This window comes from Narcine bancroftii, chromosome 6, assembly GCF_036971445.1.
Source record: "Narcine bancroftii isolate sNarBan1 chromosome 6, sNarBan1.hap1, whole genome shotgun sequence".
In the NCBI taxonomy this organism is placed as follows: domain Eukaryota; kingdom Metazoa; phylum Chordata; class Chondrichthyes; order Torpediniformes; family Narcinidae; genus Narcine; species Narcine bancroftii.
In genome coordinates this window covers 17,927,332-17,943,730 of record NC_091474.1, presented here as the reverse complement: position 1 = coordinate 17,943,730, position 16,399 = coordinate 17,927,332, and the positions used below count along the sequence as shown (strand labels likewise).

Genomic DNA, 16,399 nt, shown 5'->3' with positions numbered 1-16,399 from the left:
TAGAGAGGAATTTGGGGAGTAGGAGCAGTAGTTTTTTTTTGTGATCGAAGCTCATATTTACTGTATGTTCATGTTTGTTTGTGTTGCAATACTTGAGATGGAAAAGAAAATATATATACATGTCTCAATGTTGTTGACAAGTTCCGAGCCTTAAATTGTACAATGACATTTTGGGATTTGAAGACTGTTGATGACCTTTTAAACCATCAAACTGTGACCAGTGTTGAACATTGTTAGTACAGTAAAACCCCTGGTATCCGGCACCTATGGGGAGTGGGAGATGCCGGATAAGTGAATTTTCCAGTTTCTTGATACTTTTACAATACCTGACTAATACACCTGCTTTAAGAATAAACAGTTTAAAAGACAAAAATATTATTCTGTACTTGCACTGAACAAACTTACATGAGTATATAAACCTTAAAGCATTTTACTTTATTTTCAGTCACATTCTTTGAAAACATTTAACCATCGCTGCATCTGAAGATTCCTTCCCCTTGATGCAGCCACAGAAAGACCAACAATAACATTATAGATAATTAAGCTCCCCTTCCCAAAGTTTTCAGATAAAGCCTCTGACCTTGACAACTCTTACTGAGCAGGGATAAGGATTCCAGATAACAGGGATTTTACTGTAGTTATTGTTTGCCTGTAGTGGCTTTTTTTGGACACCTAACTGCTATTGCACTAGATCTGATGTATGTACTTATTCAAATGCATTGGTTATATTATTTCTTGCTATGTGTTATGAATTCAATGAACTTTAAATAGAACCAATATTCAACTAACTAATGCAATTTAGTCATTTCATTGATTATTGTGTTTTGTCCATCAAAATGAGGATGACGTAATGTGCTGCTTTTATTGGAAAATACATCAATAGTTCTGTAGTATAAAGGGATATTTAAATATGCAAAATGTGCATTTAACAGAACTACTCATTTAAGATTATTTTTCAGTTCCCATGATACACCAGCAAGCTGCAACCCCACATTACAATACACCACAAGGAGGTGGACAACATTACCAAGGACAGTCGACTATGGGAATGATGGGACAGAGTAACCAAGGCAGCAACATGATGGGGCAAAGGCCAATAGGGCCTTATAGATCAACACAACAAGGTATGCTGTGCATGGATACAGTTTGACTTCTGATGCATTTTCCCATTGTGTAGCTTTTTTTTCTAGATTCTATCAGGGAATGATAGAGGTTGCTATTTCAGCAATTTCATTCAACGTTGTGAAAGAATGACAAAACCATATTTTAGAAAATTGTTGGCCCTTGTATCTGAAGGCCACTCTCCTTAAGGGCTCTATTGCAACTTGAAAAATGTATCTGTTGGAGTCAACACATCGTTGCATACCAGCTGACCTAGTGTAGAATTTTCAAAAGTACATTGAAAATGTGGAGTATAAAGTGCTGGAACTTGCTGAGTAAGTGGTGGTTACATTAATCAGACTCCCATAAAGCTATGATCAAGAATATCAAAATTGTAGAGAAATATTGTAACAAGACTAGCTGGAAAGTTGATTCTTTTACATGAAAATTTATGCACAATAACTTAAGAACTGGAATATTAATAATTCGAAACATGCAAGGGAAGTTGCCAGGTGAATGAATCTAGGGCAGGATTCCAGTGAAGAAACAGAAGGTCATTCATTTGAATGAAGGCAAACAGTTATGAAGGAAAGGGATAAGGTCTATGAATTAATTAAAATTTAAATGTTACCTTTTTTATTTTGTAAGGATTTTTGTTTTTATTGGGGTTTTTTTTTGGTGTGTCTGAGTGTCGTGTAGGTTTGATAATTGGCTACAATAAGAGTGTAATTGCTGACTGTTTCATGGGTTTGGCTTTTTCTGACCTGATCTTAACAATATTATGTTGCCTGAGGCCTTGCTGCTGTGTATGGTCTCATCATTTTGGATTGAGTGATCTTCAGCAAGCAAGTTCCTAACAAGGGATCAGCAAAAGGTAAATGCATACTTGTGTCAGCAGTGAGGGCAGGTGGCTTGGTATTGGCAGCAATTTCTAGCTCCTTGTTTAATTGCTTTGCTTGACTGTTTTGGCCAGTTACCTTCCTATGTGGGATGATGTAAATAGATCTGTGACATTGTTGCAGCTGCTGGATTTTCTTGGTTATCTAATCAAGCTTTTAGAGGATAACTGTAGGCTTAAAGTGGCCACCATATTTCTTTTCATAAGATTATTAGATTGTAATTTGTACAAAGTAAGGTGTATAGAGTGTGACAACTGTTTGTAATTTCTTGTTGCTGTAGTTAAACAAGCTCTTAATTGTGCAGTAGTGATTAGTTTTATTTTACTTATGTTTCCTGTGATTTGCTTTTTTTTGCAATAAAGAAACAGGTTCTTTTAAAACAACTATACTTTATTAGCTATAGAACTCATTCATGACCTTGTGGAGGCATCCATCTTGAATCCAACTGAGCTGCAACAAACTAGTCTCCAACTCCCTCTAGTGGTCAGGAGGATCATTAGCACTCTATCATTACATCACCTTTCTCTGACATGTTTAATCTAACAACATGACACACTAATTTAAAGTTCATTTCAATTTAAAGTTCAACACAAATGTAAAACTACATCAGCAGCACAAACTTCTTAAGTGTGCACTTTTTCTTATAGAGATTCAGTCTGTCAGATGCTTTGATAATGCGTGTGGATCTTCATGACTTAGGTGCTTGTGTTGACTGCTGGTCCACTACTGTCTAGGACTGGTGGTGTTTCCTCTGTTGCTGTGCAGGCTGGATTTTCTGAATTTGCTTTTTCTGTTTTCAGCAGGCTCTTTCGATTCCTCCTCAGTATTTAACCATTCTCTGTTCTGACAGTGTAGGATCTTGGATTTACTTCCTCCAGAACAGGAGCCTTTTTGTCCCAAGTATGGGAATCTGAGCCTCACTGTGTCATGTTGTGTTAATGGCCCTAAGCTTCTTGCTGACTTGTCATAGTTTGCTTTTTGTCTCCATTGCAGACGCTTTTGTTTCCATTCGATATCTCTGTTCTTGTTTGGGTCTGCAGAGTAGGCAAGTGTGGTGCATAGTCTATGTCCCATCAGAAGCTCAGTGGATGATGTGCCATTTTCAAGTATCCGTCCTGAGTGAGTTCTGTAGCTAATATAGTTGTTTTAAAATAACCCAAGTTTCTTTATTACAAAAAAAATCACATGGTACCAGGAGTGGGGTTGTAAGTCCAAGTTGTCCCACACACTTCAACTTTCAGATCGCTATCAGAGTAAATTGCTGTAGATGCCCATTTTCCCCCAAAATAGGGAGCATACCTTCAGCCCATTCGCCATGACCTCTTTGTAGAAGTTTGATTTATTCCAGGTCATAACAAATTTGAACCAGATCACCAGCATTAATTGGTGATGATCTACCTTCTGCTCCCTGTTCTCTGACTCCAATTCTAACCACATTAGTCTTTGTCAGAACTGCAGGATTGAATGTCCTCTTGTTCCCCCTTGGATACTGCACAACAATGTCATGGTCTTCGTCTATACCACAGACTGTACCAGTGGTAGTTAATATCTCAAACATGCCATCTGTCCATCCACTGTGCCCATGTTGAAGTGACTGAACAATTTCTAGATCCAGATCAATATTTACAAGATCACCAATCTGTAGGCCACCAGGGTTTCAGATCCAATTTTGTTCACCTAGAACAGGACAATGATCTCTGTAAAAAGAAACTGCTTTTGCATCTTGCACACATTTCAAGTTGGGCATGCCTTCATACCCCACTCCTGGTACCATGTGATGTTTCTTTTTTATTGTAATAAAGAAACTTGGGTTCTTTTAAAGCAACTATACCTTTTTAGCTAAAGCACTCACTCAGGACCATGTGAGGCATCCATTTTGAATTCAACTGAGCTGCATCAAACTAGTGTCTGACTCCCTCTAGTGGTCTGGAGGATTACTAGCACTCTATCATTACAGATTCCTATGCACTAATTTCATGTAACAGCATATTGGGATATTGTAGGTAGTGGCATCAGTCTTGCATCACTATTTAGCCTGAGATGGAGTTCACTGTCACTTTGGGCTTAATTCGCAAGTAACGTGACACCAAGAAGATTCCTTCCTGATGAGCAAGTAGCTACAGAGCTGGCACAGGTGTTTGTTTGCATTGTAGGTATTCCTGAAGTGTAGGTGTTGATGGAAAATCCTTGTGTCCTTAGAGTGATCTCCCTGCTGACCTTTTGCCAGGAGTCACTGGCTGTGGTTCTGGATGGTCAAAAGTTCCATTTGCATTTATAGAAAAAAGATGTCTGATGCGGGGACTTTTCTTCACCAGCTTTTCCGGTCCCTCTGATTCCTTGTTAGTCTCTTCCTCTTTAATTGCCGCATTCATTTATTCAGAAGTATTGTGTTTTCCAACCTCTGGGGGAAAAAGACTATGTGCTCACCTGATCTATTACACTCATGGTTTTTTTTACACCACTATGAAATCACCTCTCAGTCTCATAGGAACATAGGAAGTAGGAACAGGAGTAGGCCAAAAATGGCCCATCGAGCCAGCTTTGCCATTCAATAAGATCATGGCTGATCTCATTTATGACCTAACTCCACCTACCTGCCTTCTCCCCATATCCCCCTAATTCCTCTATCATGTAAAAATTTGTCTAACCGAATTTTAAATATGTTTAATGAAGCAGCCTCAACCACTTCCCTGGATAGAGAATTCCAAACATTCACTACTCTCTAGGAAACACTATTTTTCCTCATCTCTGTCCTAAATCTACTCCCCCGAATCTTGAGACTGTGTCCTCTCATTTTAGTTTCCCCGGCCAGCTCAAAAAAACCTTCCTACATCTATCCTATCCATACCCTTCATAATTCTTCTGAACTCGAGCGAATACAATCATAGACGATTTAATCTTTCATCATAAGTCAACCCCTTCATCCCAGGGATCAACCTGGTAAACCTCCTCTGGACCGTCTCCAAAGCCAGTATATCCTTCCTCAAATATGGAGACCAGAACTGGACATAGTACTCCAGGTGCGGTCTCACCAGTACCTTATACAGTTGCAACATTACCTCCCTACTCCTGAATTCAATTCCTCTAGTGATGAAGGCCAACATTCCATTTGCCTTCTTAATAACCTGCTGCACCTGCAACCTAACTTTTTGCGATTCATGCACAAGCACCCCCAAGTCCCTCTGCCCAACAGGATGCTATAGTTTTTCACCCTTTAAATAATATTCAGCTCTTTTATTTTTCTTGCCAAAGTGGATAACCTCAGACTTACTAACATTGTACTCCGTCTGCCAGACCTTTGCCCACTCATCCAGCTTAACTATATCCCTCGGCAGACTCTCCACATCCTCATTACAATTTGCTCTTCCACTCAATTTGGTGTCATCCACGAACTTGGCTACACCACATTTTGTCCCCTCCTCCAAGTCATCAATGTAAATGATGAACAGTTGTGGGCCTAGCACCGACCCCTGTGGCACCCCACTCACCACTCTCTGCCAACGTGAAAAACTCCCACTTATCCCGACTCTCTGCCTCCTGTCAGACAACCAATTTTCGATCCACGCCAATAGACGTCCCCGGACTCCACTTTCCTGTAACTTACCTCTTGTGCGGCACCTTATCAAACGCTTTCTGGAAATCCAAATATACAACATCAACCTGTTCCCCTCTATCCACCGCACCCATTATATCCTCAAAGAATCCTAACAAGTTTGTCATACAAGATCTTCCCTTTCTAAAACCATGCTGGGTCTGTCTGATTGAACCCTTACGTTCCAAAAGTTTCACTATTTCATTTAATGACAGCTTCAAGCATTTTTCCAACCATAGACGTCAAGCTAATTGGCCGATAATTTCTAGTCTTCTGCCTACATCCCTTCTTAAAAAGTGGCGTGACATTTGCTGTCTTCCAGTCTGCCGGGACCTGCCCAGAATCCAAGGAATTTTGGTATATGACCACCAATGCATCAACTCTAACTTCTGCCATTTCCTTCAGAACCCTTGGATGCATATCATCAGGACCAGGTGATTTGTCTGGCTTTAGTCCCATTAGTTTCTCCATCACTACTTCCTTTGTAACAACTATTTTATCAAGGCCTGTGCTCCAAAGAGGAAAATGCTAGCCTGCACAACTTTTCACTATGTCAGGCCCATGTGTCTTGGCAACATCTTTCATGTAACACAATGACAAAAATTGAGCACAGTATTCTAAATGGGACCACACCAACTTGCACAACTGCAATGTGACCTCCCAACATCTGCACTCATTACTCTGACTGATGAAGGCCAATCTTCTGAAAGCCTTTTCATCCACTTTAACTACCTGTGATTCCACTTACCTCTACCCCCAGGTCCATCTGTTCTACTTCAAATCCCGACCATTCACTGTATAGGTCTGACCCTTGTTGCACCTCCCAAAATGCAGCATCTCACATTTCTCTCATCCTTTGCCCACCTACCCAACTGATCTAGATCCTGCTGCAATCTTTGGCAATCATCTTCACTAGCTACAATAACAGAAACTTTAATCTGCAAACTTAATAATCATGCCAATGTTTTCCTCTTAATCATTGGTAAAGATGACAAACAGTAAATGGGCCACCACTGAACTCTCCTGTAGATGGAGACCATTCAGACCTTTGGACCTATGCGGCTCCCAGCAGAGGAGTCCCATTACTCCCTTTCTCCATTATTTCCCTACAGTCCTGCATATTTTTTTTTCACATTTTCAATAACTCTACTTGATTCTTTTGCCACATATCATTTATACTAATGGATAATTTACATCATTTGATTAGCCTACCAGCATAATTTGGAATGTGAGAGAACATTGTGTGTGGGAGGGGGGGGGGAGGGTGTGGTCCATGAAATTCTACACAATCACAAGGAGAACACGCAAGCTTGATGTCGACCCGAGGTCAGGATTCACCCTAGATCCCAGGAGCAATGAAAAACCAGCACTGATAGCTGTGCACAGTGTTGCCCTGAGGAACCTTGGAGATTTATTTCTAGGCCAATAGGTACATTTTTTTTTAATCAATAAAAATACAGATATGAAGAGATAATAAAAACACTGTGGTCTCACTGTCTCCTGCCTTGCATACTTTCAATAGATTAAAATCATCCCTTGGGAATACTTTAAATACTTTCCCAGGTGATTCACTCTGTCTCTGTCACATCTATTAAAATAGTAGCTCAAACGACTGCCTTGTGCTTTCTATCAGTGTTGCGTAACCTGCTGAGTTTCTCCAGCATCTTTGAGTACATTGAACTTTGAGTCTGAGGATAAAAAGCAAAAAAAAAAGAATTTGCATGTTGCATCTGGAGAAGACGTTGGTGAAGTCATTTTGGAGTATAGTGTATAGTTCGGTGGCTGCATTGCAGGATGGATTTGGAGGGTTTGAAGAAGATGCCAGGATGATAGCTGGGTTAGAGAGTATTAGATACAAGGAGAAGTAATTTGCATTGATTTCTTTGAAATTTAGAACGCTGAGGGACGATCTGATAGAGGCATATAAAATTATGAGAGGAATAGATAGATGGTCGATCTTTTTCCCAGGATGGAAATGTCAAATGCTAAGGTTAGGGTTAGGTTTAGGATAAGAGGTGGAAGGTTCAAAGGAAATTTATGATGCACAGAGAGTAGCAGGTGCCTGAAATGGGTGGCCAAGGAAAGTGGTAATGTATTTGTGATAATAACAATTTAAGATGCAGATGGATAGATACATCATAAGGCAAGGAACAGAAAGTCATAGACTTTGGGCAGGCAGGAAGAATTGGTTTAAATTGGAATCATGTTTAAATAGCTAGCTCATGTGCTCCTCTGTTCAATATTTATATAGTTTTTCTTACATTTTTGGAGCATTCTTAAGTACTTTCGCTAACAAATTATTTGGTGAGAAATTGCAGTAGCTAATTTGCATATATTAAGGTCTTGGAAACGGGAATAAGTTAATATTTCAGTGATGTTTGTTGAAACATAAATCTTAATCAGTGCATCAATTCATCCGGAGTAAACTCCCTAAATACTTCTAATTAGAGAGTAAATAGTTTTCTCTTTGTTGTCTCAGTTGAAAAACAGATAAATTTCAGTCCTCCAAGAGACACAGATGGATTAGGCAAGCAGAGCAAATGTTCCATTGCACCAACTTTTGAGAAACCAACAGCTTTATTATTGAGCTTAAAGATAAATGTTGTTAGAGACACCTCTGGCAGAGACACCTGGAGAGTGAAATGAAGATGAATACATGGTGTGCATGGATAATCCATTTGAAACTCACTGCTGTCAGTTATTATACTACTTATTGGTACAAAATTATATCAGTTGTTTGTTACAACATTTAACTTAATCAAATATTTTGGTCCTTATCAGATAACTTTTTTATTTGCATAATCAGAAAACATTCCATAATATTCTTGTAAATATGTAAATGATGGAGTTTTCAGAGAAAACATGGCTGAATAAATTGTGTAGAAAATGACATGGAACATAAAATAATGCAAAGAAAATGTCAATCAGGTGGCTGTTTCTCCTTTTGTTTTGTAGGGTCTTCTCAGCAATACATTGGACAGGAAGATTACTATGGTGAGCAATATGGACATGCCCAAGGACCCACAGATACCATTAATCAACAATATTATCCTGATGGTACATCTTTTTTCCCTTAGACTGCCATTCATGTTTGTAACTTGAAGATTTTATCTAACTAAAGATATTTATCTGCCAATAAAATCAATTCCTCTTCAATCTGCTAACTTAAGTACATGAAAGCGGCATAGTATTAAAAGTCTGAGATGTTTGTTTTTTGATGAGTTTTATAATGTTACCTTTGGTTTTGTGTGGTGTCAATTTGTGTAAATAAGGAAGTATTACTTTCTCTGTAAATTTCAAAGAATTTTTTTTTAAATAGAGTAGCAACCTTAATCTTTTGTAAAGAACCTTTTTTTTGACTTTAGATCTGGATGTAGGACAAAAGAATTCCCCTTAAATTTTTCTATTCATTACTGGTTGCTGGATTATGTAATTGCATGTAGCGACCTGTTTTTGATAGAATTTCTTTCTCTAATCCACCCCCCCCCCCCCATTCATTTATGTTTAAGAAGCTGCCTCCCTGAAATCAGTTACTTCCTGCATGATAAAACTGCAATTAAGAAGAGTTTTGCAGCACTTCACTTGGACCTAAGCGGTATTTTACGGTTGAGCCTAACTTTTGTATGACGCTGTCTTAAAATGAAAAGTACATTGCCTTTTCAAGGCCTCTCAATTTGCCCTGGTTTGGATTGCTCTTCTCTTACACAGTTTGTTTAAATGATATCATTTAGTTTATGATGTCTTTCATTATTCCTACCATGAATCATTCCAAGCATTAATTTTTCAACCCTATGTTTGCACAATTCACCGTAATTTCCAAGGTCTCTTACTTTACATTGTTTACTACTTCTCCAAGTTTTGCATCATCCTTAAAATATGAAATTATCCAAAACCAGATAATCATGTATCAAAACAGCAGTGGTTTTAATTTTCCTGAATTAAAGATTATTTATTTCTATTTAGAGAGAAGGATAGCCATGAGTAACTTCTGACTTAATAGATTGTTGGATGTATGGTCAGCAATTTACATGATTGGTGAGACCACTCTATCTTTGCAATTTTTAAACGAGAGATAATCGCTAATAAGCAAGTATATTTTGAACATAAGAGACATGACTATTTCAATATAATTTTTAAAAAGTAGAATAGTTATATTTTTCCTATGAGGTGACTTGAAAATGCATTTCATTGAAATACTGCTTTTAAAAGCCCTTAAATTTTCTAATAATATAAAATGATACATTTTTTCCCTGTAAATGCTCTCTAGGACACAGTGAATATGCATATCAACAGTCCTATGCAGAACAAGGATATGAGAGGTCATTTGAGGAATCCTCACAGCATTACTACGAAGGAGGTAATTTCAACAAATATATATCATTATTTAGTTAAAAACCAAAGGGTCATCCATTAATTCTATGCACTAAATAATTTTTGCAAAGGTAATAAGAGACATAGCATCTAAAGTACCATATGTTTTGGCATATAAAGCAACCTTCAGGTAAGGTGGGTCCCCAATTTCAGCCTGAATTTCATGCTTTTGTGTAAGACAACCATCCCCCCAAAAAATGTTGACTGAGCTGATGTCGCATTGATTGAGCTGTGGGGCATGGCCGGAAGGTGGGTGTTACATTGGAGATCCTGTAAAATGAAGAAAATATGAAGCAAGTTTTAAGTTAAAAGCCATCGAAGTGGCCAAGGCATCTACCAACTGTGCGGCTACAAGGGGATTTGACGTAACTGAGAAGATGGTAAGAGAGTGGAAAAAGAATGAAGATGTTTTAAGAAGAGTACCAAAGAAACAGTGTTCGATGAGAAGGGGAATCATTCGTGGGCCAGAGTTGCAGAATGGGTACATGAACAGAGGCAAGATTGTTACATAGTCACAAGAAGTAAAATCAGAGCATTTGCACTGAAGTGGGCAAGGTCAAACCTAGAACACAGTAGAGACTTTAACGTTCAGTGGGGCTGATGCAGCTGTTTCATGGACGGGAAAAATCTGGAATCTAGTGCAATGGATGATTTATCGAGGGACACTGACGATGAAGCAGAAGCTGACTCATTGGATTCAAAATGGGACCCATATGATGACATTGTAAACAGTTAGGCTCTGGATGTGCTTGCCGAATTATTTGCCTCAGATAGTGATTTTGAAGGATTTTAGATTGTTTTGTTTACAATAAAAATTTCTTTCTAATGTCTTAAAAATTTGTGGTATGGTGTGGGGTCTGAGTGGGTTATAGTATTTTGAGTAGAATTTTAAGATCATGCTTATCTGGCCTATAAGACAACCCCTGGTTTGGCTGTGATTTTTGGGTGCTTGCTTCAAGGTAGTCTCATATGCTAAAATATACATTACACGTTACGATTAAGAGAATGATGTATATTTGGGGGGGGGGGATCTAGAACTGGAATATTTCTGATCTAAAGCTGCATTAATATGAAATGCATTCATAATAAGCAAACCTTTTATCTATTGCATTGTTGAAAACCTATCAGAAAAACTATGATGAGCTGCCTTGAACCACTGCAGCCTGGAGGAAGTACTACCATAGTGTTGTGATACAGGGAGTTTTAGGGTTAATTATAGTGATGACAAAAGAAGTGGGATATATTTTTAGGTAAGGATATTTAGAGGAGAGCTTTCAGGTGGTAAAGTTCCCATGTGCCTGTTTGTGGTAGAGGTCATTGGTTTGGAAGGAGCCATTGAAGAAGCCTTAAAGAGTGCAGCCATGGTATACAACAACCATATCTACCTGACAGAATAGAATTTATCTGCATGGTCAAAGGGGAAGATCAGCAAAATCCAGTGTTTGACTACTAAGATGCAGATTTGGAATTGATTTTTCACTGATTCCAGTATTCCTGATGTCCCTGATCTTCTATGTACAATTATGAGGTCTTCAACAAGCAGAAGGATTATATTTTGGAAAATAATTTGTGTTTTTTTTTTTGCATTTCATACATATGATTGACACAAGTATTGAGATTAATGCTATTATGGGATCATACATACTTGATGGACATGCTTTCATCAGCCAAATTAACTTCCTGATCAACAATTATCTTGAATGAAGTTGCACGTTGATTTTTTTTTGTGTGAGTTCTTTCATTTTGCAGGACTTGTATTCTTTAATTTATTCTGTGATTAGGCAGGTTGAAGAAAAGACTGGAATTTATTACTTCTGTTTTGAAGACCACAATCAAGCAACTTAGTGGATGATCTAAAGCTTGGACATAAAAATATGTTCCTGGAAGGTGAAAGAGAATATCTTTGACATGGATTTCAAAATTGCTGGAGCCAGATAGTGGAAATTATGGAAATGCGCAAGATCAGTCCCTGTGAATGGGAAAGGGCAGAGTTGTGAAATGATTAAAATCAAAGAAGGTTCGAAAATTAGCAGCATTGCTATGGTTGAAGTCAAGTTTGTGGGGGTCTGTGAAAAGCAGGTTAGTGAGGAAACCATTGAGTGAAATGTATAAAGTGAAAAGTGTATGGTGAATTAGTGGATAGAGTTATGAGCTCTGTGTAGATGTGAGCAGTTCCTCCAAACTGTATCTCAGTTTCAGAGAGGGCAAGGGTTTCCGTTTTGGGTCAAAAATGATACCAACACTAGGAGATAGAGACAAAGGAAAGATTGGCAAGGTTCTGAATACATGACAGCAGTTAAATACATGTAGCTTTTTGGTTTATGAGGGTAGAGAAGAAGTCTGTAATGATAAAAGAGGAAAGCAATTTTAATCGGCCTTAGTAAAAACACAGAAATACCTGGAGGAACTTGGCAGGTCTTGCAGCATCCATAGGAGGTAATGATATATTCCCGAGGTTTCGGGCCTGAGCCCTTCTTCAAGCTATGGGAAGAAGCAAGCAGTGTCTGAATAAAAGATGTACACGATTAATTGAAATGGTCAGGACCGGACCTATGTCGGATAAATTTATTTTCTGAAGACTGGCCATTTTTTTGAAAAGAGTCCAGTAGCAACAGTAAATCACTTGTAACAGTGTTTAAACAACGGCAAACAACAAGGGAAGGTTTTTTTTAAGCATTAAAAAAAATGTTTAATTATCACCCCCAAAAAAAAATGGTGGCTCCGAGGTCCGCGGGCAGTTCGGCTCTGAAAAAATTTCAGGTAAATGAAGATTTCTGATTTGTACCAGATATCTTCATTTATCTGAAAAAATTTCAGGTAAATGAAGATTTCTGATTTGTATCAGATATCTTCATTTATCTGAAATTTAATTTTTTTTTATATAAGAGAGGAAAAAAAAAATAAATATAAAGAATAAATATGACTCTTTTGTAAAGGTCTGGGAGCCATACCTGGACCGCATAGTGGCCCAGATACCTTTATACCCATCTTTGTTCCTTTATATTACTGTAACTATTTTATATATACATATCTAATACACAAAAACTGTACTCTATATAGTTAAAATATGTGTAAGCTTGGACGGTGAATGGATCTGTATGCATGGAAGGGAGGGACTGTTTTTTGTTTGCTTGTTGTGTTTGTGAGAAAATGTTTAATATATTGTCTAAATAAAATGTTAGTGGGTATAATTTTTGAAAAAAATCAAAACTAAAATATTCAAAAAAGGAGAGAGAAAAGGTGAAAATTACTGGAGGGAAAGAGGATTTTGGCTCTGTGAATTCAGACCTGGGGTAAAGGAGACTGAGAGAAAAGATCCAGGAAAGGAGTGATGGTGGGGGTGGGGGTTGGTTGGTGGGGGTGGTGCTGGTGTTGGTGAATGGAAACTGGAGAAGTTGCTGTTACTGCCATCTGGTTGGAGGGGTCCAGACGGAACATGAGGGGTTGCTCCGCCAATTTGTGAGCGGCCTCAGTCTGGCAGCGCATGAGACCATGGACAGACGTCAGCAAGGGAATTGGCCTTTTCCATCTGCATAATTACTTAATCCTCTTGTGCGATGATCTAGTCCTGTTAAACATTACTTTCATTAACTGATAATGTAATAAAGACAAAAACAATCAGTCATGTTTTGGTGAACTCTGCATGACATTTAATGTTTTATAATGTAGGGAATGTAAAAATGGTAAATGGGAAAAGAATTAGACACTAGAAGGTTCGGAAAGATTGGAATGCAGCTCTTACACTTTTTGGAGCCAGATTGAATTTGATTGCAGTCGGACTAGACTGCATTTTTGTCTTTTAGTTATATTCAGCTGAAAGGCATTTCATTGAACATGGAACATTACAGCATAGTACAGAGCCATGATGTTGTCCCTACCTATATAAATTTGCATCACGACAACCTAATCCTTCCTGATCTCACACCCATAACCCTCGATTTTTAATACATCCATGTACTGATTAAGAGTTTTTAAAATGTCCCTATTGCACCAGCCTCCATCACCACACTTGGCACCTATCACTCTATTATATAAAAAAAATTACTCAATGTCTCCCATTAATTTCCCTCTACTCACCTTAAGCAGAAGCCCTCTGGAATTTGCAATTATTGCTGGCTGTCCATTCTATCTATGCCTCTCATAATCTTGTATACCTCTATCTTGCTTTCCTCACTTACAGCTGTGCTCCTGGTTTATTTTGATAGGTTCCATACAATCTGTCAGACTACCCATAGGCAGGAAACGTGAGGGGGAAAATGAAGCTGCGTAATTTCTTCTTGGCTTCCCAACTTCCCGTAAGCTAAAATCCAACCCAAATTTCCAGTCCTGCTAGAGGTAAAATAACTTGCTCAGAAATTAGAGAAAAATTGAATAGGAAGCAGCATTGTCACTGTGTTGTGTAAATGAGTATTGACAGCAGTCAAGTGATCTGATATAATGTTTGAAGCAAAACAAAACAATAGGTGCTTGAAATCCAAAAGAGAAACAAAATGCTAGATGTGAGGTGCGCTGTTAGCCAGAATCAGACACACACAAAGATAAAGACTGTACAACCGGCTTTAATTCACAAAGACTTGCACAGAGCCAGGTTGACTGTGGCTGCAGCAACTCTGAGTGAGGCCTCGGGAGGCCGGCGCAGGCTTATATCTCGGAGGGTGATTGACACCCGGCCAGGTGGGGGCTTGATCCATTCAGGCCGACTGATTGGCAGGAGGCCAGTTGTCGTCCTGTCTCCTTACACTCCTGCAGGTACAGAGGTTGCCCCCTGAAGTAGGCCGGTGGTGTACCACCACACATGGCAAATTAAATGTTTAATTCTCACCAAAAAAAAATGCTGGCCGCCGCTGATCACCAACACCTCCCCACCGAGGGTGGAGAGAAAAACAGAAGAGGTATTTTATTAGGGTTCAGAACTATTAAAGTGAGTAAAATGAGCAAATTTTAATTTGCAAATGTGAGGAGGGGTGGAATGAACACAAGGAATGTAAGTGAGGGGATACAGACCAAAGCTGTCATTATAACAATTTTAAAAAAAAACAAAACTGGCAGTTCTAGACAACAGGAAAGATAAGAGTGGTTACCTGAAATTGTTAAATCTTGAGGGCTGTAATGTGTCTGAACAAAAGGTGGGATGCTTTCTACAAGCTTATGTTAGCCCTTGCTGGACCTGTGTAGAAGATCAAAGATGTGGAGGTCCGAATTGAGTGGGACAAGTAACTAAAGTGACAGATGACTGGAAGTTCCAGGTGGCCCTTGCAGACTGAAAAGTTGTATTCCACAAAGTGTCTATCGATATGCATCTAGCTTCTCCAGTGTAGAGGTATTAATGTCTTGAGCACAAAAGGATTTAATCAAAGGTTCCTAACCTGAAACATTGGTTTGGTTTCTCTCCCCACAAATGCTGCATGACTGGCTGTTTCCACCATGTTTTTGTGTCAAATACCATTCTTACTCGATAATGCCTAACTTCCCAAAGGGGAGAAACTGCAGCAACCATAGTATTACATCGGAGTTTGGTTTGGAATGAAAACATAGGTACATTGCAGGTTTTGAATTGACATGTTGTACTACTTTCAAAGTAAGAACAATGAGGGTTAATAGCCTGTTCTATCGTTTATCCAGGAAATGCTCAATATGCCCAACAGCAAACTGCTTACCAGCAGGGACCGACCCAGCAACAGACTTACTCCCAGCAGCAGTATCCCACCCAACAGAGCTATCCAGGACAACAGCAAGGATATGGTGAGTGGGAGAAAGTAATAACAAAATGAATTGTGAAAGTTTCTTAAGGTGACGGACCATTCTTGCAGAGCAGCTTATTATCACAATATGGTTGAGACCTGTTTCATTGCAAGTTAAAGAAGATTTAGCTGAGTTTGTTGCTAACAACCCACATCATGTAGATATACATCTACTTTAAATTTAAATCCTTGTGGCAGCATCCAGCCCTTCTTAGCTCTTGCAAATTCTCCTTCATCCTCTCCTTATCCTGCTGGCCCTACCCCACTCCCCCCCCCCCCCCCCACATGTTTTTTTATGGTCGATTCCTTGATACTGCAACTTCTGTGGCTGTGCAGATTTAAGTTTTGTAAAAAGCTGCACAACACTTGCCTAAATAAAGCTCTATTTGACTCAGAAATATGGGAGTAAGTATCTCATTTATTTCTTGCAGTGAGTGGAAATTCATCATTATCTGTTACTCCTTTTTAAATGTTCTGCAATTGGCATATAAAGAATATAATTTGGTGTTATAACTACCATTAAAAACAAGAAACTAGGGGGAGGATAGGACCACTCAGGACAAAGGAGGGTATTTAAACTTGGAATTAGAGGGAGTGCATCGATATACAGAGAAAGAAATGGAAGAGGGTGAGAACAGTGTGGAGAAGGTCCTTGTGACGGGGCATTTTGAGATCCGGAATGAAATGGTGCTGGA

General features: G+C 38.8%; 1 protein-coding gene across 2 annotated transcripts in view; it reads left to right on the top strand.

Annotated features, from left to right (window-relative positions):
• Window positions 1-16,399, top strand: part of LOC138735768 (calcium-responsive transactivator-like) — a 73,501-nt gene that overhangs the window by 29,451 nt on the left and 27,651 nt on the right. The window contains exons 6-9 of one of the 2 annotated variants that reach the window (XM_069884147.1): window positions 960-1,124; window positions 8,548-8,649; window positions 9,860-9,949; window positions 15,586-15,705. In XM_069884147.1, coding sequence (XP_069740248.1) covers window positions 960-1,124; window positions 8,548-8,649; window positions 9,860-9,949; window positions 15,586-15,705 — 477 coding nt within the window. The remainder of the gene's footprint in view (window positions 1-959; window positions 1,125-8,547; window positions 8,650-9,859; window positions 9,950-15,585; window positions 15,706-16,399) is intronic. The other variant, XM_069884146.1, reaches the window with a different exon arrangement.